The following is a 25,736-nucleotide window of genomic DNA, read 5'->3' on the forward strand; positions in this document are numbered from 1 at the left end:
TCGTCTGGAGAACTCTGTTCTTCAAGAGTCTGTTCTTCCAACTCCAGTTTTTTATTCTGACATCCCAATAGCTCTTTGTGTCTATGCTCGTCGCCGAAAAAGAGTAATTAATCATATTCCAACGATTGAAGTAGTAAATCCGGCCTTGCCACTTCCACCATTCACTTCAACGCCTGGAGATTCTTCCATCTATGCGGACTCTGATCTTGATCAACCTATTGCTGCTCGAAAAGGTAAACGGTCTTGTACTAATCACCCTATCTCCAATTTTGTATCGTATAATAAATTGTCCTCCTCCTTGCGAGCTTTTTCTTTGTTATTATCCTTTATTGCTCTTCCTAAGTCCTACAGGGAGGCACTTTCTCATCCAGGTGGAGGAAAGCTATGGAAGAAGAAATAAATGCTTTAAAATTGAATCATACTTGGGACCTTGTTCCTAAGCCTGCTGATACTCAGGTTGTTGGTTGTCGTAGGGTTTTTACTGTTAAACAGAAGCCTGATGGTCCTGTTGACTGTCTCAAAGCTTGACTTGTTGCTAAAGGCTACACTCAGACTTATGGCCTTGATTATGCTGAGACGTTCTCTTCTGTGGCCAAACTAAATTCTGTTTGTGTGATAAACTCTCTTGCAGCTAATCTAGACTAGCCACTTCATCAACTTAATGTTAAAAATGCCTTTCTGCACGGTGACCTTACTGAGACAGTCTATATGACTCAACCACCTGGGTTTGAGTATAAGGGGGAGTGTGTGTGTCATCTTAAGAAATCTATCTATGGCCTCAAATTGTCCCCTCGTGCATGGTTTGATAAGTTCAATAAAGCAGTGGTAGCTCATGGTATGACCAGAAGCCAGGCTGACCACTCTCTCTTTTTTAAGAAATCGAAACTTGGTATTGTGATTCTTGTGGTGTATGTAGATGATATCGTTATCACCGGTCGAAGCAAGGCATTAGTCTTTCTCAGTGGAAGTATACTCTTGATCTCTTACATGATATTAGATATCTTGGTTCGAAATCTATAGCTACACTTGTGGATACTAATGTAAAACTTAAGGTGGATGATGGTGACCCACTCGATGATCCAAAGATGTATCGGAGACTTGTACGTAAACTTATTTACCTCACAATCACTCGTCTAGACATCTCCTATGCACTGAGCAGTCAGTGTTCTGAGCCAGTTCATGACCACTCCTCGGGTACCTCATATGGAGGCAATTGCACGCATCTTGAAGTATCTCAAGGGTGCTCCGTGACATGGTCTGCTTAATCGATCTTTTGGACATCTTCGGATTGAGGGATACACATATGCAGATTGGGCCGGTTCTGCTTCTGATTGATGGTCCACCACGGGTTACTGCACCTTCATAGGATGAAATCTAGAAACTTGGAGGAGTAAGAAATAGTCAGTTGTGGATCGTTCTAGTGCTGAAGCAGATTATCGTGCTATGGCACATGCTATCTGTGAACTTACTTGGTTGAAAACTCATATTGCTAGCAATCCAGTCTACCATGAAAGGACTAAACACATTGAAGTAGATTGCCATTTCATTCGATCTAAAGTTGACTCGAATGGAGATTGTTACACCTTTTGTTCCTTTTGGTAGACAACTGGTAGACATCTTCACTAAGGCGCTTCCCAAGAACTCTATTGATTCCATGTGTAGCAAGCTGGGAGTTATCGACATTTACTCTCTAGCTTAAGGGGGAGTGTTGCACAGTATTGTATGAGTTGTCACGTTGTACTGTATTGTATGAGTTGTCACACGTGTATAGTTAGCATTGTAAGAGTTATCACCTACCCCTCATTACCATATATAGAATTACCATGTATAGGGTTTACTTGTTCTCTACTCATCTACTCCCGTAGCTTCTCCTATATAAACACCATTGTATTATTGTATTATGTACTCAATAACATATACGTTTTCATATATTATCTCTCTCTCTCTCTCTCTCTCTCTCTCTCTCTCTTTCAACAATATGCAATGGCGAATCCACAAATATGCATGAAATGAGAAGTTAATAGTCTCATTATCAATGTTTCAAGAACATCCGACTTTCTTTCGTGTGGCTTTTTTTGTATGGAAGGCCTAGGTGCCCCATATAAGGCTTTGACTATGTCAGTTGCTTGTAGGATATGTTAGTACTTGGATTTTTTTGTTATTGTTTAAGATCATATATTTGTTTTGAAAGTTGAAATTCCTTGTTTCCCATGGCTAATTTGATTTGAAAGGCAGATGTGCCCCTAAAATTTCATTTTTTGTCTTGGTTGGCTTCTCATAGGAGAGTTGACACCAAGGGCACGCTTTAAGTGAGAAGGTATTGTGTGGCCTTAAGCTGAATATTGCATTCTGTGCAGAAGGAGCAATGATAAATTTAGACATCTCTAATATCATTTCTTAGAAATCTTTAATCTCATCACGCTTTTTCATTTAATTTCTTGTGAAGACTCTTTTGTGCCCACAGGGTTCCATTAATTGGGTTGTTCCAGGGACATGAGATTCTTACTTGAGTTTACTTTCGATGGTTTTGCTAAATTTGAGAGCGCGAAGGCATTTGTGGTTTGCTATGTTAGGTATGGTCTAGGTTGCTTGGACCAAGAAGAGCTCTAGATTTTTTTAAATTAGTTAATTACGTAAAGGGAGATTTGGATGAGTTTTTACTTTCTGGATTTCCTGTGGGCTTTGGTATTGATGGATTCAATTTTTGTAAAAGGAGATTTGGAGGAGATTCCAGTTTCGTACTTTCCTGTGGGTTTATTAGCAATTGAAATGCATTCAGTACTCCTTTGCATATTAAGGCTCTCCATTGTGTTCTGAAGCCTCACACGAGGGGAAACAACATCAATTTTTTGTTTTCTTCAATATGATATGACAAGGGCTTCCCAGTAAGGCAGGGTCTTACTTCTTTAGAAAGGTTGCCCAAGGATCTATGGGTCTACATGCTTGTCCAATGAGTTTTTGGTAGCGATGCTTCTCTTGTAGCTGTTTTACTTGGTTTTATTGTGAATGACTCACCATCCGCCTCTTTTACATCGCTCATCATCTCTTAATTTGTTTTTTCTGTTTCTTAGATAAAAAAGAAGATTAAAGTAACATCAGGTAAATAAAAATTGAAAAGTTCCTATGAGATGCCACCATTAAAACTTGACACTTTACCATATTACCGTTTCTATATCACTGTCTATACATTTTGGAATATATGAATGCATATGAAGGCTGTTATTTTTTTATTTTTATTTTTTGATAAGTAAGATTGATATTATAACAAAGCGCTCCAAAGGGGAGCTCTCCCATAGAACAAAAGTCACCCACGGCAACATTACAATTTCAAACTATCAACAAAATCCAATAGAATATCCAAGGAAATACCATGCCCATTAACCCAAGAAAATAGAGAAGATATGATATGGAATTTGATAGAACAAATAGGGGATTCCTCACCCTCAAAAGATCTCCTATTTCTCTCTCGCCATAGTCCCCGCCATAAGCAAAGGGGAGTGGCCCTCTAAGCGTCTATGACTCGTCTTTCCACTATCCGTCCTTTCCATGCCTCTAACATATCCATAGTGGAACCCAAAATAACCCACTCCACACCAAAAATAACCAGGAACATAGACCAAATATCACTTGCCACCGGGCAGTGCAACAACAGATAATTTCACTGATTCCCCCGACTTCTTGCACATGCAACACCAATTCAGCACAATATTACGTGTCCGTCTGAAGTTGTTGAGAGTGAGAATGCTTCCCAAAACAGCAGTCCAACCAAAAAATGCCACCTTAATCGGGGCTTTAGTCTTCCATATGGCTTTCCAAGGGAATATGGGACTTATAGACTCCATGAGACGGTGATAAAACAATCTTACCTCAAACACCCCTCTCGGGGTTTCCTTCCACACCATATAATCCATTCCCACACCCTCCACCACCTGTCGATAAATCAATTCCAAGAAGTCTGATACCTCCAAAAGCTCACAGTCATTAAAATTTTTACGAAATTGCACATCCTAGACCACCCTCCCATTATCGAGCCTAAAATGGTCGGAAACCACAGCGCGCTTAATAACAGATAACAGTGCAAAAAAGTATGGACCATGGTTGACTTTTCTCTCTTCTCTTTTTACCCTTTTTGACGTCGAAGTCTTTCACTCCGGCGCCTATTGCTTTTTTGTTGCTGGATCTCTGGCTCTTTGGCAGGGATTCGTGATATGCAACGATCGTATCTCAAAGCAGCCAATTTACCACGCCTCAATCTCCATGGTGAGATCAAAAGTTGCTCCATCGGCAATGACGTGGTTTTTAGAGTTGATCACCAAAGCATAACGGAACGTGAATCTGTTCTGAGATCTTGTTTGGCTGGCTGTTTTGATCGAGATGTGGGATGTATCGAAGGGATCGAGGCGTGGGCGACGAAGTCTTGGAAGGTATCGTGTGGGGTGAAAGTTTCCTCCCTACCTGACCGCCTATTTTTGTTTAGGTTACCATCGGAGGCTGAGGCACTTAGGGTTTTGGATGAAGGGAGGAAGAGATGGGGCGACACCATATTAGCCATCGATATTTGGTACTTTGCGGTGGGTTGTTCAGTAGTGGAAAACCGAGAAAAGATACGAAGGGTGATGCTGTTTGGTTTGCCCCTCCATTTGTGGTGTAACATGCTGTTTGAAGCCATTGGAGATTTATGTGGTGGATTTAGAGGCGTGGAGTGGAGGTGGATGTTTCGGAGAGCGGCGAGAGAATTCTTCTCTATGTTTCTGCAGACGATGTGGTGCCGGAGTTTGTCTAGGTTGAGACCAGCGATTGGCCCTCAAGGTCAATTTGATAGAGGAAATCTCACTTGGCATCCTCCCGAAGTCCTATTATGGTGTTGATGAGGGTTCCTACCTCAAGTCCAACAATCCTTAGCGGACGTTGCCGGAATATGCAGATCCATCTTGGTCCCCAAGGAAAGAGGCGAGAGCTGTGCGTATAATGCCCTTAATCAGCACCTTTCAATTCTTCGTAATGACCGCCTGAATGGTTACCAACCATGTGGACGGGCACATGGCATCACAAGGGCCACTTATACAGTGGCCTCTGATGGGCCTAAGTCTGGACTTGAGGAGTGTACTGGGCCTGCTATGAATAATAGGCTGGTAGTACATCACGGGCCACAAGCTATAAAGGACCTGAAGAGGACAGTAACATGGGGGCCAACAACCATTTATCCATTTCCGTTTTGAATGACAAGCTCAACCTACACACTATGCCTAAGCCCAGCCAAGAAGAGTCACGACATGGGCCACAAGAATGTATTGATTTAAAAAGAAAGGTATCTTGGGGCCAAATAACCTCATTTATGTTTCTTTTCTTAACACCAAGCCCAACCCACCTATCATTACAGAACCCAGCAAGCATTCACAGAGTTGTCGTCTTCATGGCACCTCTGTAATTTCATGGACTTCGCCGGAGAAAAGGAGGTGGATGAATCTTAGCGTTGATGAGGCTGGTGAAAGCATTGATGAGAAGGTTTTTCGTCACACTCAGTGTTGCACTGATATTTCAGAAAGTCTTTTCCCGACACTGCACTGTTGAAGGGAAGAATCTCTAGATTTTCGTCTCGGGACTCCCATAGTTGTCGCCATGGCTATAGATGGTCTAGAAAAGACAAGCAGAAGTGGATTTCCATTGGCTATTATGCGACCTGGCTCTTCTGGAACGGATGCTGATATGGGAAAGGACTGGGTAGTCGAAAATATAGGACTTACTAGTGAGTTGTTGGGTGTCTCATCAGAGGGTAATAATGACCAGATGTTATCCATTCTTCAAGCAATTGTGGAAGGAAGAGAGGTTGCAGTGACTAATGAGGTCATGAACACCAGGCCTTTATAGACCTGGAAAGGGGCACAGGAGGTCAAGAATCTTATCTCTTATGTTAATTATGAAGGGAAGAGAGGGGTGGTGAGGGAGAGGGGAAGGACTAGAAGCAAGAGCATAAGGACGGGAGGAGGGGAGATAATCGTATTTGGTTTTTAATGAAGCTACGAATCATTACTTGGAATGTTCGTGGTCTCAATGACCCGAACAAGAGACGGCTGGTAAAGGAAGCTTTAAGGAAGTGGGGGGCTCAGGTTGTTTGTTTACAAGAAACCAAGTTGGCATCCATTTCTAACGGGTGGTTAGGAGTTTGTGGGGAGGAAGGTTTGTGGAATGGGAGGCCTTGAATGCTATAGGTACTTTGGGTGGAATTTTAGTTATGTGGGATAGTAGATGGTTGTCTAGAATGGACGTGTGGATGGGGAGATTTTCTGTGTCCTGTGAGTTTAAGATAGAAGAGGACAATTTTAGATGAGTTTTTTCTGGGGTCTATGGACCGGTTATCAACAATGATCGACCTATTTTCTGGGAGGAGCTTTGCCATGTTCAAGGATTGTGGTCCCTTCCCTGGTGTTTGGGTGGGGATTTCAATATTGTCAGATCTCCGTTAGAGAGGTCTACAGGGGGAAGGAGGTCTCCAGATATGGATCAGTTTTCTGACTTTATTGATGAGTATTTTCTCGTTGATTTATCAATGGAAGATGTAGCCTATACCTAGTGAAATGGTAGGGACCCAGTCACTCTTTCAAGACTGGATCGATTTTTGATTTATGGAGAATGGGAAGAGAAATTCCCGGATGTCGTTCAGGTGGTTTTAGCAAGGGTCACCTCTGATCGTGTTCCTTTGGTTTTTGATTGTGGGGGTTTGTGTTCTCAAAGATCCCCGTTTTGATTTGAGAATATGTGGCTGAGAGCGGAGGACTTCCAAGGGGAAGTTTGATCTTGGTGGGAGGGAGCAATAGTTACAGGTTCGCCCAGCTTCACGTTAACAAAGAAGCAAAGAGTTCTCAAATTCGATCTTAAGAAGTGGAATAAGGATGTTTTTGGGAATCTTGAATGGAGGAAGAATAGAGTCCTTACTGAATTTTCCGAGATTGATCGTCTTGAGGAGGCGGGCGGGGATGTAGAGTCTTTACGTTCTAGGAGAGCTTCTTGTCAGGCAGCTCTTGCTAAGATTGCTAGTATGGAGGAGAGTTCGTGGCGACAAAAATCACGGGCTCTTTAGCTAAAAGAGGGAGATCGTAACACAAATTTTTTTCATAGACTAGCTAATGCTCACAGGAGGAGTAATCACTTAGGACGAATCCGGGTGGAAGGTGTGGAGTTGTGGAGGGAGGAAGAGGTGCGTAATGGGATCGTTTCTTTTTATCAGAAGCTTTACGCCGAGCCGTTAGCTTGGAGACCCAAACTTGACGGTCTCCATTTCGATGCTATTTCTGAGTTGGATAGAGATGGGCTTGAGATTCCTTTTACTGAAGACAAAGTTCTAAAGGCTTTATCAAGTTGTAATGGGGACAAAGCTTCGGGCCTGACGGGTTTACTATGCGTTTTCTAATGGAAAGTTGGGCGGTAGTGAGAAATGAGGTAATGGGTACATTTCAGGAGTTTCATTCTACTGGCGTCTTTGAGAAGTCGCTAAACGTCTCATTCATTGCCTTTATCCCTAAGAAGGGAGGCGCTTTTGACATTAAGGATTTTAGACCAATTAGCTTAGTGGGTTGTATTTACAAACTCATAGCTAAGGTGCTTGCTCTAAGGATGAGGGAAGTAATGGATGGGATTATCTCGGATTCCCAGAATGCTTTTGTCGGAGGACTGCAAATTCTAGATTCAGTTCTTATTGCAGGAGAATGTGTGGATTCCAGATTGCGAAGTGGTGTTCCTGGAGTTTTATGCAAACTTAATATTGAGAAAACGTATGATCATGTGAATTGGAATTTCCTACTATATTTGTTGCAAAGAATGGGGTTTGGAAGTAGATGGAGGAAATGGATTGAGACATGTCTTTGGTCTGTCAAGTTCTTAGTTCTTGTGAACGGATCTCCCGTTGGTTTTTTTGGGTGTACTCAGGGTTTAAGATAAGGAGATCCTTTGTCGTCTTTCCTTTTTCTAATTGTTATGGAGGGCTTAAGCAGACTTATGCGAAGGGTAGAGGATCTTGGTCTTATTAAGGGCTTTAGGGTGGGAAGAGATTTAGTCCATCAGGTGGAGATTTCTCATTTACTTTTATTGGATGATACCCTAGTTTTCTATGATGTTGATGTGTCTCAACTTAGATATTTGAGGTGCATCCTGGCTTGTTTTTAGGCGGTTTTCGGGCTCAAGGTCAACGTGGCTAAGTGCGTGCTTGTCCCGGTAGGAATGTTTAGGATATTTCTTCTTTAGCTGCAGTCCTTAGGTGTAGGGTGAGTTCTTTTCCCATTCCTTATTTGGGTTTGCCCCTAGGGGTTTCTTCCAGGAGAGTGGGAAGTTGGGATCCTGTGATTGATAGGCATGCGAAGAGATTGGCAGGATGGAATAAGCAATACTTGTGTTCGGTTTCTCTTGTGGGAGGAGTCAGGGTGTGGAAATCCATTCGGAAGGGATGGGATGTCTTGTCTTCTCATATCAGATTCAAAGTTTGTGACGGTAGATATGTTCGTTTTTGGGAAGATCTTTGGTGTGGTGACCAGCCATTATCTCGTACATTTCCCAGATTATACAATGTTGCAGCTGACAGAAACGCCTACGTAGCTGACTGTTATCGGCTTGATAGTAGTGGGATTACGTGGGATGTGCACTTTCGGCGTTCCTTTTAGGATTGGGAGTTGGACAAGGTATGTGTTCTTCTTGATTAGTTGTATCGGCAGGAGGGAGTTGTCAAAGGTTGTGACGATCTGACATAGGATTCCCTCTTCCCATGGTCGTTTCGAAGTGCGATCTTTGTTCTTATGTCTATCTAATTTTGATAGCCTTGACTTTCCGTGGAAGACCATTTGGCGTTCTATAGCTCCAACTAAGGTGGCATTCTTTGTTTGGACCGCTGTATGAGGTAAGATACCGACGATTGATAATTTGAGGGGGAATTGTTTTGTTATTATTATTATTATTATTATTTTTCATAATTTGTTTTGTTAATTGGTGTTGCCTATGTAAGCAAGATGGTGAGTCAATTGATCATATCCTCATGCATTGCCCCGTGGCGCACGATTGTTGGAATCTTATTTTTGGGTTGTTTGGCATGCGTTGGGTAATGCCACGTTCTTCTAAGGATTTGATTCATGCTTGGAGAGGAAGTCGTGTGAGAAGAGGTGTACGCGATTATTGGAGAGTTGTCCCACATTGCATTTGGTGGTGCATCTGGAAGGAGAGAAATAGTAGAATGTTCGAAGGGAAGGAGTCGTCTACGGCACCCAAAAACTTTATATTATTCATTCTCTTTTCAAATATGTGAAGAGGAGTTCTTGCTCCTCTTCCGATGATTTAATTATTTTTTTGGATTCTTTGGGGCCGTAGCCCCGGTTCCACTTTTGTATAAGGGACGCGTTCCCTTTTTGAACGCCTTTTTATTTATTTCTTACTTATCAAAAAAAAAAAAAAAAGGCGGGGGAACCTACGAGCCAAAGCAATCTCCCCACACCAATGGTCCTCCCAAAAGCTAACATTTCTCCCACTCCTAACTCCGAACCGGATCCTTTTGGAGTACTCATCCCATCCTTTACGAATAGCTTTCCAGGCTCCCACACCCGATGCTGACCTCACCTCCCTAGATGACCACCCTCCATTATCTTCCCCATATTTGCATGCAAAAACACGTCTCCAAAGGATAGTCCTGTCATCCCCAAATCTCCATAACCATTTTCCCAACAATGCCTTGTTAAACATTTCCAGCTTTCTGATTCCCAACCCTCCCTTCTTAATAGGGGTGCAAACTTTCTCCCAATTAACCAGATGATATTTGAACTCATCTCCCTTGCCTCCCAACAAAAAGTTCCGTTGTATCTGATCAATATGACTCACCACCAAGCTCCACCGTCATAGGCATTGGGAAGAGAGACAAAAAATAGGTAGGAACATTCGAAAGAGTGCTCTTCATGAGGGTAAGCCTTCCCCCTTTCGACTAGTATTGTCTCTTCCATCCTGATAACCTCCTCTAAAAGCACTCGACAACCGGATCCCAAACAGACATCCTTCTCGTCGAAATTCCCAATGGTAGCCCCAAATAGGAAATCGGAAAAGACCCAATACCACACCCCAAAATATCAGCCAGCTCGTGAATGTTCTCTACCTCCCCAACTTGCACCATTTCGCTTTTCCCAATATTTATCTTCAACCCCAAGACAACTTGAAAACAAGCCAAGACGCACCTCAAATGTCTCAGTTGATGAACACTGGCATCACAAAATACAATGGTATCGTCGGCAAATAGCAAGTGAGAGATTCCCAGCTGATTAGGATTCCGACCCACAGAAAAGCCTTGAATGCAATTTAGTTGTTCCGCTCTCCTCGTTAGTCTACTAAATGCCTCCATAACAATAATGAATAGAAACAGAGACAGAGGATTCCCCTGTCGTGACACTCTAGAGCTAGCAAAAAAAAAAGACTGGTGAACCATTCACAAAAACAGAAAAGCACGCCGTCGAGATGCAAAAATATATCCATTTCTGGCTGAACCCCATCCTTGCCATTAAGTACATCAAGAACTTCCAGAAAACGTGATCATAAGCTTTTTTAATATCCAATTTGCAAACAATCCCCGGTATCCCACTTCTAATCCTAGCCTCAATACATTCACTGGCAATTAAAACCGAGTCCAGGATCTGGCGCCTCCAACAAACGCATTTTGTGATTCTGAGATCACTCCATCCAAAACTCCCCTCAAACGGACGGCTAAGGCTTTCGCTATAATTTTATACACTGCACCAACTAAACTAATTGGTCTGAAACCTTTTGCCTCAATCGCTCCACCCTTTTAGGAATAAGGCTGATGAAGGAATGCGTTCAAACTCTTCACAAACTGGCCCTCCTAAAAAAAACAGCAATAGTTCCCAACACCTCCATCTTCACCACCTCCCAATTTTGTTGGAAAAAAGTAAAAGTAAAACCATCCGGCCCCGGAGCTTTGTCCCCATCACAACTCCCCAAAGCTTCCAAAACCTCTGCCTCCTCAAACAGTCTCTCAAGCCACTCTTTGTCCTCAATTGAGATTGCTGAAAAATCAAGCCCATCAAGCCTAGGTCTCCATCCAGCTGTCTCCGTAAATATCTGCTCATAATAAGCCACGAACCCATTCCGAATATCCTCCTCTCTGGTTGCCATATTCCCATCAAATCGGATCCTCCCCATATAATTTCCCCTTCTATGGGCATTGGCAAGACGGGGAAAAAAGTTGTATTCCGATCCCCATCCTTAAGACACAGAGCTCTAGATTTTTGCCTCCATGACATTTCCTCCATTATTGCAATCTCACCAAAATTAGCCTTACACTTCTCCCTCCTCATCACCTCCGTATTATTTAGCCCCTCCATACCTTCCTTCCCATCCAATTCTGAAATTTCAGCAAGAATTCTGTTCTTCAGCCATTCAAGGTTACCAAACACTTCCTTATTCGACACCTTGATATCATCCTTCAAACGCTTAATTTTAAAAGCAAGCTGGAAACTTGGGGTACCCCTGCACTCATAGCTAGACCCCAATTCCTTAACCTTGTCTTTAAAACCCACAACACGAAGCTACATGTTTTCAAATCTAAATGGGGTTCTTCCTCTCCTCACCCCTCCACAATCAAGCAAGATAGGTTTATGATCAGAAACTGCTCGTGCTAAAGCCACTTGGGACACATTTGGAAATTTCTCCTCAAACTCCCCAGATAATCTTCCTTATTAAACAAGTTGCTCACCTTCAACAATTCATGTGACAAGAATGTGCTGCTGTGACTGTGAGAAAGAACTCCACTATTCTTGACATGGATTTAGTGTGTTGAAACTTGAAAGGTAAACATCTGCTGACCGATTTGGGATGAAGCCACTGCTTGTGTTGTACTTGGTGATTTGTTCCCACTTAAGGAACACATTTTATTAATTTTTTATTATTATTATTTTTGAAGAGGGAGGGAAGGGGGGGGGGGGGGGGGGGGGGGGGGGGGGGGTGTAATAGAAGGTAGGAGGCAAAGAGCCTGACTGAGGTTAACATAGGCTTAAATAATTAGAAATGATTTAAACTTTAAAAAGTTAAATATGATAGGGTTAAATATGATAGGAGAGATGGCTTGTATGGGATTAAGGCAGGGATGAATAATAACTGCAGCGTACATGGATTGGCGTAGGCTTACCTAACATTGCTGCAGTTCATGTCACTCAGTTTTCCCTTTCATAGTATGTGGACATCGTTCGAATTTCTCAGTGATATTGCTTTGATCTGGCAGGTCTTTCCCTTGCTTATTGAAAAGTTTTCATTTGAAGAGCAGGCATCATTGGTATGGCAGTTTTTGTGCAGCATTCCTGTGAATATGATGGCAGAGTTTTTGCCATGGCTTTCTTCCTCTATGTCCTCTGATGAAGGTGAGGATATGCGTAAATGCTTGTGCAAAATAATTCCAGAAGAGAAACTTCTTCAACAGGTGAGGGTCCTTCGAGTGTGGAACCCATGCCTGAAAAGATTTTATCTAATTATAGTTTTGGTTAATTTTACTTTGTTATAATGAAGGTTATATTCACCTGGATGGATGGGGTAAAGGTTAACAGAAAGCATGAAAGTTGTGGAGATGATTCTAAGCACCAAAATTCTCTGGATTCTGGGGCCAGCAGGCCCAGCAGCTTGATCAGTTCCAAGGAGAAAGGGCATTGTGTTTGTGAATCTTCTAGGACTATCAAAAGAAAATATATTGAATTAAATTGCGATCTCACAGAGTCCAGTCTGGCCTGTCCAGTTGATGAAATATTGCATTGGCATAATGCTATAAAAAGAGAATTGAATGATATAGCTGGAGCAGCTAGGCGGATCCAATTATCTGGAGATGTTTCTGATTTATCTGCATTTAATCAGAGGCTGCAATTTATTGCTGAAGTTTGCATCTTTCACAGGTATGTTATCTGCTTATATATATATTTCAATTAGTATTCTGCAAGCAGTGATCATTGCCTTTGAGTACTATGGTTACTATGCTTGAATAGTGGATTGGTTATTGTACGAGTCTTGTGGAAGAATGTTCTACTTGGATGGTCCTTCTTGAAGATCATGCCTCATACATATATTCATCCACTTCATGAACTCCATAAGTTGGAATACATTAAATTCTTTAAAAGTTCAAAACCACCAAGTATGGAAGACTGAGGTACAAAATCAGTTTGAGGTATGCAGTCAATTATTTGATGATTGCTTACCTTCAGTAAATGTGATTAGTGTGAACATTTTAATTTTTTACCTAGTCACATCTTGTCAACCATGGAACTAGAGAAACCATTCAGAATAGCCCCTTTGTCCTCCATATCATTGGGATTTTCTTAGCATTCATTTGACCTATAGAAACACTCATAATTTGAAACAGTGTAGCCTTCTATTTTCCCCTATAACACAGTCTCTCCTGTCGCTTTGGCTGCAGTATTGCTGAGGACAAAGTTATATTCCCTGCTGTAGATGCAGAACTCTCTTTTGCCCAGGAGCATGCAGAAGAAGAAAGTCAATTTGACAAGTTGAGATTTTTGATAGAAAGTATTGAAGGCGACAAAGCTAGTTCATCTAGTGGGGAGTTCTATACAAAGTTGTGTTCACATGCTGATCACATAATGGATACCATACAGAAGCACTTCAGCAATGAGGAAGCTCAGGTGAGTAACATTATTGATACTGCGAACCTTTTTGATCTTAGATAATTAGTGTCAAGTTGTTCCACAGAAAAGGAATTTATATTATGCAAGAGTAAATGGTTCTGGATGGCTTATGAAAGCAACCTCAGCTTGTCTTTGGAGTTTCTGTTCTTTGCATTTCTTTACATCTGGATCTGTGTGGAACACTTTTAAAATATAGTCTTGATATCAGTTCACATTTGCAATTTTAAATAAGCACCACTTGCCATCCTAAAAGACTTCTGCTAAATTGATTGCATATATAGGTTCTTCCACTTGCCCGAAAGCATTTTAGCCCCAAACGACAGCGGGAACTTCTGTACCAAAGCCTATGTGTGATGCCCCTGCGACTAATTGAGTGTGTCTTACCATGGCTGGTAGGATCACTTAGCAAAGCGGAAGCAACGTGTTTTCTTCACAATATGCATATGGCAGGTTCTGTATCTATTCCTACTTATCGGAAAAGTAAATATCAATTTTCTGCTGCTTTTTTGGAACAATCTGTTATCGGTTATGGACAATAAGTACGGTGAATGTTGTATGCTTTCTTTTCATTTGTTTATAATTGATGTGTGGTTATCTGATGCAGCTCCAGCATCAGACATTGCACTGGTCACACTTTTTTCTGGGTGGGCATGCAAAGGTCGTTCTACAGATGTTTGTCTGTCTTCAAATGCAATTGGTTGTTGTCCTGCAAAAATGCTTACTGAAGCCGAAGAAGGTTTTGATAAGCCTCCTTGTGCTTGCACCTCTTTGTCTTCCACTGAAGAAAATCTCACTTTTGTTCAATTAGATTATTATCAAAGGCCAACAAAACTTGGAAACTCAATGTCACGTGAAGAAAGTACTGCTTGTGATCCTTCAGGAACTGTAAATGCCCAGATACTATCTTGTAGTAATCAGTCTTGCTGTGTACCTGCATTAGGAGTGAATAGCAATAATCTGGGAATGAGTTCTCTTGCTGCAGCAAAATCTTTGCGCTCCTTATCTATTGTTCCTTGTGCTCCATCCCTTAACTCCAGTCTTTTCAACTGGGAAATAGATACAAGCGCGACTGATATTGGTTGTGCAACACGACCCATCGACAACATATTTAAATTTCATAAAGCTATTCGGAAAGATTTGGAGTATCTGGATGTTGAATCTGGAAAACTTAATGATTGTAATGAGGCTTTCCTTAGGCAGTTTTGTGGTAGGTTTCGTCTTTTATGGGGCTTATATAGAGCTCATAGTAATGCTGAGGATGAGATAGTGTTCCCAGCCTTAGAATCAAAAGAAACTCTTCATAATGTTAGCCACTCTTACACCTTGGACCACAAGCAGGAAGAAAAATTATTTGAGGATATTTCATCTGCACTTTCTGAGCTTGCTCAACTTCATGAAAACTTGAACAGTACAAAACCGGTTGGAGGTTCAAGTAGAAGTAACTTTGATTGTTCTTATCGCGATAGTAGTTTAATAAAGTACAATGAGCTTGCTACAAAGGTTCAGGGCATGTGCAAATCCATAAGAGTAACATTGGATCAGCATGTTATTCGTGAAGAACTTGAGCTCTGGCCACTGTTTGGTAGACATTTTTCCGTAGAGGAGCAGGACAAAATTGTTGGTCGTATTATTGGTACCACAGGTGCAGAGGTGCTCCAATCAATGTTGCCATGGGTAACATCTGCTCTCACTCAGGAGGAGAAGAATAAAATGATGGACACGTGGAAGCAAGCGACCAAAAACACAATGTTCACTGAGTGGCTTAATGAATGGTGGGAAGGAACAGCATCCGCATACTCGCAGACTGCAACATCGGAGAATAATACCTCACAAGGTTGGCACATGCTTTTGTTGGTGCTGTCAATGCGTATATTTTGCACTGTTGACTTCTATGGTTCTTGTTAAATAACTAGTAGACTGCAATTTTAAATGTGAAGCAGTTACTTTTTCTCTTTCTCATGTCTTTTAAATCGCATTATCAGTCACCGATGTCCTTGAGACCCTGGACCAAAGTGATCATGCTTTCAAGCCTGGCTGGAAAGATATTTTTCGGATGAATCAAAATGAGATTGAATCAGAGATAAGGAAGGTTTCGCCGGATTCGACTCTTGATCCAAGAAGAAGACAATATCTCATTGAAAATCTTGTGACCAGGTTTTTCTTCTTGTGCCCATCTCCTAATTTCATGTTGGAAGTATTCATTAGTATGTCTTCTACTTATTTGTATTAATACGTCGATTATGCCAGTCACTGGATAGCTGCTCAGCAGAAGTTACTTCAAGCAAAAATGGGTGAAAGTTCAAATAATGAAGATCTACGTGGGTGCTCTCCGTCGTTTCGTGATCCAGAGAGAAAAGTGTTTGGTTGTGAGCATTACAAAAGAAACTGCAAACTGCGTGCTACTTGCTGTGGCAAGTTATTTACATGCAGGTTCTGCCATGACAAAGTCAGCGACCATTCTATGGATAGGTAACTGTTTTGCCCTTTTGTGCTTTATTCTGGTTGAGTTTTAGTTCATTTGATATCTTAATCTATTCTCAGGAAGGCTACCTCTGAAATGATGTGCATGGGCTGCCTTAAAATTCAGGCCATTGGACCAATCTGCACAACACCTTCTTGCAATGGACTATCTATGTCAAAATACTATTGCAGTGTCTGCAAGTTTTTTGATGATGAAAGGTGATAAAGCTTTCATTGAAACCTCTCATTTCCACTACTTATTATTTGCAGATGCAATGAGTCTTTGAAGTTATTCCTAAATGCTAAATTTCTTTATAGGGAAGTTTGATAGATTAAATTGCTGAGTAAACCTGTTAGCTTATTTATGATTTGTCAGTGATAATATGGATATGTTCACTGGTGCTGCACTTTAACATAGATGTAGGATGTCAAATATGGTTCGATACAAACCTGTAGTTCTTCCTTATGATACGACAATTCTATGTGTGTTCATACATGTCTGTTTATGTGTACATCCATGAGCCCTCTGCATTTGTATCAATATTTATAAATTACTATACAAATTTCTTTTTTCCAATATTAAATTAAAATTCCAGACAATATAAATATCCTTTCATAATTTCATAAGCATCAATACATAATAAAGCAAAAAACAGTGAGGAACATTCTGGAGATGCATATTTAGCATCCTCATTTTAAGTTTGTGGATACTAAGGTAACTCAAATTTGCATGCCAAAGTTGGGTCTGGACACAAACATTACCAAGAGTAACACATATTTTTTATAGTAACAAGTTTCCCACATATTGTACAACTTGTCGTTTTTAGTGTTTTTTTACATGGTCCATCAAGTTGTTTTTCCTGTGGAGAGTATAGGTGTGGTTGTCTTCATTGAAGGGAGATGTGTAAAAACTTTGGTTTATAAAACTGTGAAAACATAGGAGATGATCAAATGGATCTTCCAAATGCATTGATTCTTAATTTCGGAAAATGAAAAATTACTGTGAACTTTTGAACACAAATAGCCTTCTAATGGGAAATTGTGGTTTGCATCCTATATCAGAATATACTCCTCGGGAGGAGGCATGGTATCAAACAAGTGAACGCATAGGTCACTTTTTCTCCGAACATATGGGTTTTACAACTCACAAAGCAAGTCATAATTATAGGGAAATAGAATGAGGGCTTGTAGTTTCTGATGCTTTATTTTGTTGATAATCATTTCTTCGAATCTGACTTTTGTGTTCTGTTGCACTTCAAACTTGCAATGAGAGCTTCTTCAAGAGCAAAGCTAGTATATTCTATATGTAAATTTTTTTTGGTTAGGTTATGTATACATGTGTAGTATTTGTATGAAGATCTTGAATACAAAGCAAAATACGTTTTGTCATTGTTTGTTTTGTTCATGTGATTCATAATTGTTTGATGGTGGATCTCATTTTGTGCCTCATTTGGCTTTGTAGAACTAGATTATTCTTCTCTTCTGGGAACCCAAAATGCAAAGCATTGAAGTTTCATAATTACAAACGTTGGAAGAAAACCTCACTCTTTTCTGATAGCCTTACCATATACCTACATGTAGAGAGCTTCATAAAATTACGAACTAACATAGGAAGTACATCCAATTCGTGGTTTAAGGTCTGCTGGAAATGCTAGTTTGTCCTGTTTTATTGTGGGACTAGGTCACTGAAATGTAGGGGTGGCAAATGGGCGAGTTAGTAATGGGTCACTGAAATGTAGGGGTGGCAAATGGGCGAGTTAGTAATGGGTCATTAACCTGCTAATAACCCGTTTGGGGAAGTCATAAGCGGGTCGGGTTTTAATATATGAGTCAAGCCACCCGATGACCCAAACTAACATAGAAAGTACATCCAATATGTGGCTTAAGGTTGGAAATGCTAGTTTGTTTTGTTTTATTGTGGGACAAGGTCACTGAAATGTAGGGGTGGCAAACGTACGGGTTTGGGTCAAGTAATAAATAGGTGTTTAGTAACGGGTCATTAACCTGTTAATGACCCATTTGGGCGGGTCATAAGCGGGTTGGGTAATAATGGACGAGTAAACCCACATCTAACCCGATAACCACCCTATGTGTTTATTTATTTTTAAAAATTTGTACACAAACGTTTGTCTATTAAAAAACACAGGTTAGTTTATATCAAACCCCAATAATCTATGAATATATGCAACTGGTTTGTAACTATTTTTTATTTATTAATATTTTTTTGTATACACAACATCTAAAATTGTTAGATTGATCAAAATTAGAGCACTATATTGTCCTTATCCTAAAATAATATATATAATGCATAATAATAATAATAATAATAATAATATATTTTTTGGATAAGTAAGATTTCATTAACGACACTCAAGAGGGGAGTGCTCCCAAAGATAATGCATAATAACTATTAATTACTTAAGAATCTAATTTAAAGGATGATACAAATAAAAAATGATCGAGGGCTTGGCCATCAAGAACAACAAATACAAGATAATGATTTGATATAAGAACAATTATTATAATTTTTTATAGTATGAAGCAAAAACAGAGAACAGAGAACAAAGCAAAACCATCAAGAACTACAAATAAAAAATTTAGCTAAAAAATAAGTGAATGAAAATCAACACATAACTAGCAAAACAATGAAAACCCAATACAAATATTCATTTGATTAGTAAGGAAAAAAATGTGCTTATATATATACATATATATTATCAAAATAGTTATCTAGTTTCATCTTAAGAAGCTCTCCTTCATGGATGAAATGGTCTAGTTGGGCATTGGGCTGGAAAAGCTATCCAACCTAGATAAGCTAACCGAGCCCACCAATACAATGGCAAAAGAGAAAGTTAGGAAAACACACATCATAGACATTAGAAGACCACGAGAACAAGCCATCTTTTATAGAGAGAAAGAGTTAGAGAGAGAGGGAGGGAGCTCAGTGAAGCTTCTACTTTGCAAATACTTTGTGACGGCCAATGATTCCATTTCCAACCCAAAAGAAAAGGAAAATCCTCATTTGATACATGGAGTGCTGGGTAGCACCTCTGATGGCTATACACTAAAATACTTAGTGTATATGAACTTATGAAGAAACTGAACACACACACACACACATATATATGTATATGAACTTATGAAGATGATGAACTATCTTGTAGAGAAAGAAAGAAGGAGATGGGTGTGGGGATGAGGTGAGTGAACTTGAAAATTGAGTGGGCAGAGGGCAAAGTTTGAGATAGAAAAAGAGGTGAAAAATCATGTAGAGAGAGAATCATCATGTGGAGGGAGAAAGGAGAGGGGTGTGGGGATGAACTTGAAAATGATGTGGGCAGAAAGCAAAAGTTTTAGCCAAAGAAAATTGCTGGTTTATGTTTGGTGACTTAATTTATGTTTAGGCAGGTTGCAAGTGGATACCCACTCTCAACCTGCTAATGACCCTCTAATTATACTTTTATTTATTTAATTAACTAACCCGTTAATAACTCGCTTATTTAAATCACTCACTCAATAACTCATTTTTGGTGGGCGGGTTAGTGAGTTTGGGTAATTTTTGCCTCCTGTCATTGATTTTGTTATTTAGAATTACATATATACCCTTAGTACATAGCTTTAGATACTAATGTAGTTTAATTGATATATCTTTATGTTATAGCATCATTCGCTTACAAGATATTCTTATATTAACAGACGAGCCTAGAGTTTTTCAATAGTTCAAACTCTTGTAGCACTAAGGTGTTGTTACGACAAATGCAGCGAACCCAAGCAACAATTATGAAGCACGATAGGAAAATAAGCACACCACACACAAAGAACACATAGATTTATACGTGTTTTGGCAAAGCCTACGTCCACGGTGGAGATCCAGCTTAAGTCTTCACTATGTGTAAAATCGGAGGTTACAAGTTTCAGCCGCTCACTCTGTACGATTTTTAGTGCTATTCATTCTACCCACTCCAAACCCTAAACGCCCTTATACATCGGGCTACAAGAGAGTACTAATTAGGGTCCATGAGCCACTAGTAAAAAGGGGTCAAAATTTTTTCCTCAAGACCAAGGCCCCAAAACCCCAGAGCTTTGGTGGGCTTGGGCCCACACAAACCTCATCCAATGGGTTGTCGGGTCAAAAATTACTATCACTTGAGTTGTGTTACTTGGACTCCTCTGTTCAGGCCGAAGTGTCCATGTCGACACGACACGACACAACATGGACACCATATTCTTGAAATTGATTTTTAGTTAATTCTGTTTTAATTGAAAAATTAGTTAAAACAATTAGTTAGTTCTGCAAGACCTATTCATTCCCCTCTAGGTCTAGATCAGTAGACCTTGCGTGACTCTCTATCAGAGCCTTGGGTTTAGTTCCTACGAACTTTCAGATAGCACTCTAGACTTTTCTCCTACAAGAAGCCTAGATATTTGTAAAACTATGCGACTCCAAAAATTTCTCAAACATTCCGTACAACTAATTTAAAGCTCTACACCATTCTAAAATACCCTACACAACCCATAAATTCTATGTAGAAAATACTAAACACTTACCACAGACACACCATGCAGTAAGTGCAAGTGTGTCACTTGCGTGGCCTAACATTCTTATCATTTAGGGTGACATTAAGCTTCCCTTGTTACATTTACTTCCATATAAGAGACGTTTATATTGCCACAAATGACGATTATGGAATGAGAAGTAGCCATTGGTACCACAAATGACGATTATAGAATGAGAATTAGCCCTTGGTGGCTGTTTATGTTTTATTATTATTTCATAACTAGTATATTTTCCATCTTCTGTTTTCCTCAGTGTTACAAATTGAAAAGCTTGAGCATGTGTTGAGTATTGGTTACAGTTGAGATTTCTTTGTAACTATGTCATCAAGATAGCAGATTGGCTTCTATTTAAGTCAACTCTGCTGAATGCACCAGCTGTAAGAACACTATCAGATTGCCGAATTGAATAGAAGTAGAAATAATGGTGGCCTGCCCCTTTATTATTTCCACAAGGATTGTACTATGTATGAATGTCACAAAAAGAGTAATATAGCTTAATAGAAACCTATTTTAGTGCTTTGGCTCAGTTCTGTAATTTGTTGTTCTGGCAACTTATATCAGTGACTGTTCTTAAAGTTGTTTATTCTTGTGTTATGTATGAATGTGGCAAAAAGAGTAATAGCTTAGAAGAACCTATTTTAGTGCTTTGGCTCAGTTCTGTAATATGGTGCTATGGCAACTTATATCAGTAACTGTTCTTGAAGTTATTTTTGACCTTCCTTTTTCTGTTTCCCTCTTATTTTGCAACATTAGGACAATTTATCATTGCCCTTTTTGCAATCTATGTCGCGTCGGGACAGGACTTGGTGTTGACTTCTTTCACTGCATGACCTGCAATTGCTGCCTTGCAATGAAATTAGTTGACCACAAATGTTGGGAGAAAGGTCTCGAAACAAATTGCCCCATATGCTGTGATTTTTTGTTTACATCTAGTGAAATCGTCAGATCTCTTCCTTGTGGCCATTTCATGCATTCAGCTTGCTTTCAGGTTAGTTCTATATTTGCTGCTCCTTTGCTACTTGTTTTTTGTTTTGTTTACCTAACGTGCAAACAATTTAATTTTCCATGAAATGTTTGACACATAAATGTCTTGTGTCCTCCATTTTACAGGCGTACACTTGTACTCACTACATTTGTCCAATTTGTAGCAAATCTTTGGGAGATATGGCGGTAAGAATTTTTTTCCTTTCTAGGCAAACTATATTTTTAAAAAAGTTCATTCATAGTGCTTTTCTCCTTAGATTCATTGAGGATGCACAACTTACATTGTATACATGATTGAAGTTTATTATTTTAATTTCTGAAGAGAGCATCTTTCTGCATAATCTTGTAGCATTTAAAGGGGACTTGTTTTTCTTGAATGTTCTGAGATAGGTCATTTTGGAATAGTAAGCAAAATACTGTTTTATATTTTTAACAATCTTTCTAATGACTTTGCTGATGATTTTATCTCTACCTTGTGTCTAAGTGTGAAAGTGATTAATTGCAGAGGACTTGACTCGGACAACACCATAACAATTAAGTACTAAGAACAGCAGGATCGTATGATCTATCTGAACCTGGGGGGGGGGGGGGGGGGGGGGGCTGGGGGGGTGGGTTTGAATAGGTCTTATGGACATTTTAATGCTTTTAAAAGCTCTCTTATTATGATGTCAAATTACTTCTTTAAAATGCATCTTCAGAATACTTGTGATAATAAAGATCAAACATGCATTCCTATTTCACATATATTATAAGATATGAAACAAAAATAAAGTGAAGTGAAGTGAGAATAAGAGAACCGATATATGTGGAAAACCCCCTCCTCGGGATAAAAAAACCATGGGAGCCTCTTGATAGGCCAAGACCAATCCACTATGAAGAAAGAGATTACAATCAGATCCGTTCAACCTCTGTACTCTAGTTAACCTCCAGACTCACCTAGACACCAAATCTTCAATGCCTGTTCACCACAAGTGATTGCTCCTCATAACCCAATTGCCTTACTTCAGCGCGCTCCAGAAGATCTTTTCAGGTCGTCCTCTAGTTTATCAATGTAACAACTACATAAACTAGGAAAAAAAAAAAATGAAACAACTACATAATCTCATTGATCCATAGCAATCTCATTATGAACTGCTTCTTCACCTTAAATTGTCTTCAACCTGCCCCAAGATACTCAGTTGTATTATTTTAACTCAAGCATCTGTTCCACCCAATTATTCTTCACCACGCACAGTTTCGAACCAATCGTTTTAGTTCAAACCACATGTTTGTTTCAATCCACGTAATTTTTTGTGTTTTGTGTTTGGCGTGTTTATTTTCTGTCGTGATTCTTGATTGTTTCTTAGGTTCGCTGTGTTTTTCGTAACACAAACTTTAAGAGATGAGTGGCTATATGAAAATATTCGCACGGCCCATGTTTTAAACTGATCTAGGCCTCCTTATATTGACCAACAACTTGTTCTTCAAGTATTAGGTCTTTCCATGTGCGTATAATCTGGTTTAGGGAAGTTTCTCCCCATTTTATTTCCATTGATCGATACAAAGGCGGCGTCGATCAAATGAATGCTCCGATTGAACCAAGTCTCTAGTTTTGGGGATCAATATTTATACATCATCGATCAAATGATGTGTATGAGGTTTCGATCGATGTGATGCAGTTTACTTCGATCGATGTTTATTAAGGCTCGATCAATCGACACAGTTAATACTTCGATCAATCATGTTCCAGCATCCTGAGATTCAAGTTGACACTTGCTTTGATGGATCAATTACCTACTAGGACTTTGATCAATGTTTCTATACTTCGACAAACTTCACTAAAAATAATTTTCATGCAATTTTAAGGTCCAGAAAAGTTTTCTTCAAGTAAAATTGAAGAAAGTTTTCGAAACTTTGAAACTTGTCAAAATAAGCACATATGCATATTTTAAAACTTTTGTTAGTGTATAAGCAATTGCCTAAGTTGAAACTTTGAAACACAGCATATAAAGCATATAGCATACAATTGGAAACTTTTTTCCTTAAAGACACAAGAAATACCATATGTAACTAACTATATATGAGAAAGCTCTAGAAACTTAACATATATAATTTAAACTTGTGTAACCAGATTTCTTGATGCCAAAGAAATATATATAAGAATATATATGAATAAGTAGGTTCTAAATGCACACAATATGCAATATCATTATGTGACTCGTATGCAAAACCTACTATGCCCTATCAATAAACTTAAACTTGATAAATTGAGCATGGATGAGAAAGATATGGACTTTTCTTGATGCATAAAAGGATGTTCAAGTAAGTTGTGAAAACTTTGAAACTAGAATACGGGAAAATTATCTGCATGTCTAGAAAAGTTATAAAAATGTATCTCACTCAGCCCATAACCAAAATAACCTATTTCCAAGGTCAAGCTAAGTCATTACCTGAAACTTATTCAACTGATTGAATATTCATTGATTCCACCTTCTTGCACATTGTGTCTATTCTGTCTCTTCATGCCTTATTGCCTTGTCTTTGCTGAAGTTCTTTGTCTGACTCAACGATACTAGAACAGTTACCAGTCTTTATAATGGCATGCAATTTATTTTATTTTATTTTTCCCAATTTCTTTGATTTATTAACCCTATCAGACTTCCACTAGGATGTGTTGGTGAAGATGTGACCTGGTATTGCATATTTATGCTAGTTGACTAGAATTAGGCATGCTGCTTCTGGTATTCATTGGCAATTCATGTATTATGGGCACGCTATCTAGTATCCACAACGGATGTTGTGTTGACTACTAACTTATTGATGTGACCTTGTGATTTGGCATGCCATTCATTGGTGGAACATAGGCAAAATTGATGGGGAAAAGAAGAATGACCATACGATCCGTTTTGCATAATTACTCACTTATAGTAACATTGACATCTCATCAACTATAATGGTGCCTGTGAGCTAGATTCCTTTAAAGAAGGAATTGCTACCATCTAGGCGGAACAACCTTATTTTTCTCTTTTGGGGATTCTAGTTTAGTAAAACATAGAAAGTGCACCTTCAAATTCACGAGCACTTTGTGCTTTTGATGCAAATATTAGGTTTCCATCCAGTCAATCTCTTCCAGCACCCCGATTGCACTTCAAATGTATTTTGATTCTAGTTCCTTCGATAAATGCCAGTTTGTTACAAAATGTGTTAGAAAGCTATTGGGTTCCTATGCCGTAATCATATCTCATGCAGTAAATTTGAAAAATTACATGGAATACCATTTTGTAAAGTTTCTGTTGCTTACCTCTACTCAGGTATATTTCGGCATGCTTGACGCTTTATTAGCTTCTGAGGAGCTCCCAGAAGAATTTAGAGATCGCTGTCAGGTAGACCGTCTGTTCTCCATTTTGCTGTTCTTGAGGTTCCTTTCCTTTCAGGGCTAAATAAATACTAAATAAATATAAATTTGGTGAATCCAGGATATACTGTGCAATGACTGCGAAAACAAGGGAACTTCACCCTTCCATTGGTTGTACCACAAGTGCGGGCATTGTGGATCATACAATACCAAAGTAATCAAGGTTGACTCATATTCCAATTGCTCGATATCACGATAGCTTACCAAGGACATCTGGGCTCTCCATAGATGATATATAGGTATATAAATATCAACCATGATTATACACGTATTTGTAAATTAAATTGGTCCAGTTTGCTCAAAATTTTGGCATTGTATAAAATCCTCGGTTGTTGTATCCATTGTTCCACGAGCTGTCGTGTCGTTATTTTACAGACTGTGATTCTTTAGCACGCTTAATGCTGGATTTCGTGTAGAATTTCTGCACAACAGAAACTGAAGAGCGGTCGACCCTAGATTGCAAACTGTAATTGAAAGCACCTAAATTGCATGACTCATAAAAAAAAACAAAAACTCTGCTAGAAAATATTTTTACTGGAAATCTCTTCAGCTAATGTTAGGGTTCATGGCTTCTGAGAGCCATCAATGCAAATTTTCAGTCACTCAAACACACGATCACTAAATTCTTGAAATGAAGTAGTTCTTTAATAAACAATGGGGTTGAGAAGTGGCCTTCATCTTAA

General features: G+C 39.4%; 1 protein-coding gene across 1 annotated transcript in view; it reads left to right on the forward strand.

The window, feature by feature from the left end:
* The window catches only part of LOC132295430 (zinc finger protein BRUTUS-like), a 37,587-nt gene extending 12,160 nt beyond the window's left edge, over positions 1–25,427 (forward strand). The window contains exons 3-14 of the mRNA XM_059793704.1: positions 12,257–12,451; positions 12,538–12,914; positions 13,433–13,658; positions 13,943–14,111; positions 14,266–15,495; positions 15,644–15,815; positions 15,909–16,130; positions 16,203–16,340; positions 21,429–21,663; positions 21,786–21,845; positions 24,950–25,021; positions 25,115–25,427. Coding sequence (XP_059649687.1) covers positions 12,257–12,451; positions 12,538–12,914; positions 13,433–13,658; positions 13,943–14,111; positions 14,266–15,495; positions 15,644–15,815; positions 15,909–16,130; positions 16,203–16,340; positions 21,429–21,663; positions 21,786–21,845; positions 24,950–25,021; positions 25,115–25,252 — 3,234 coding nt within the window. The 3' untranslated portion in view covers positions 25,253–25,427. The remainder of the gene's footprint in view (positions 1–12,256; positions 12,452–12,537; positions 12,915–13,432; positions 13,659–13,942; positions 14,112–14,265; positions 15,496–15,643; positions 15,816–15,908; positions 16,131–16,202; positions 16,341–21,428; positions 21,664–21,785; positions 21,846–24,949; positions 25,022–25,114) is intronic.
* The last annotated feature ends 309 nt before the right edge of the window (positions 25,428–25,736 follow it).

Source organism: Cornus florida, unplaced genomic scaffold, assembly GCF_030987335.1.
Source record: "Cornus florida cultivar Cherokee Brave unplaced genomic scaffold, ASM3098733v1 CherokeeBrave_3.0.0_Hap2_Chr02, whole genome shotgun sequence".
Classification (NCBI taxonomy): domain Eukaryota; kingdom Viridiplantae; phylum Streptophyta; class Magnoliopsida; order Cornales; family Cornaceae; genus Cornus; species Cornus florida.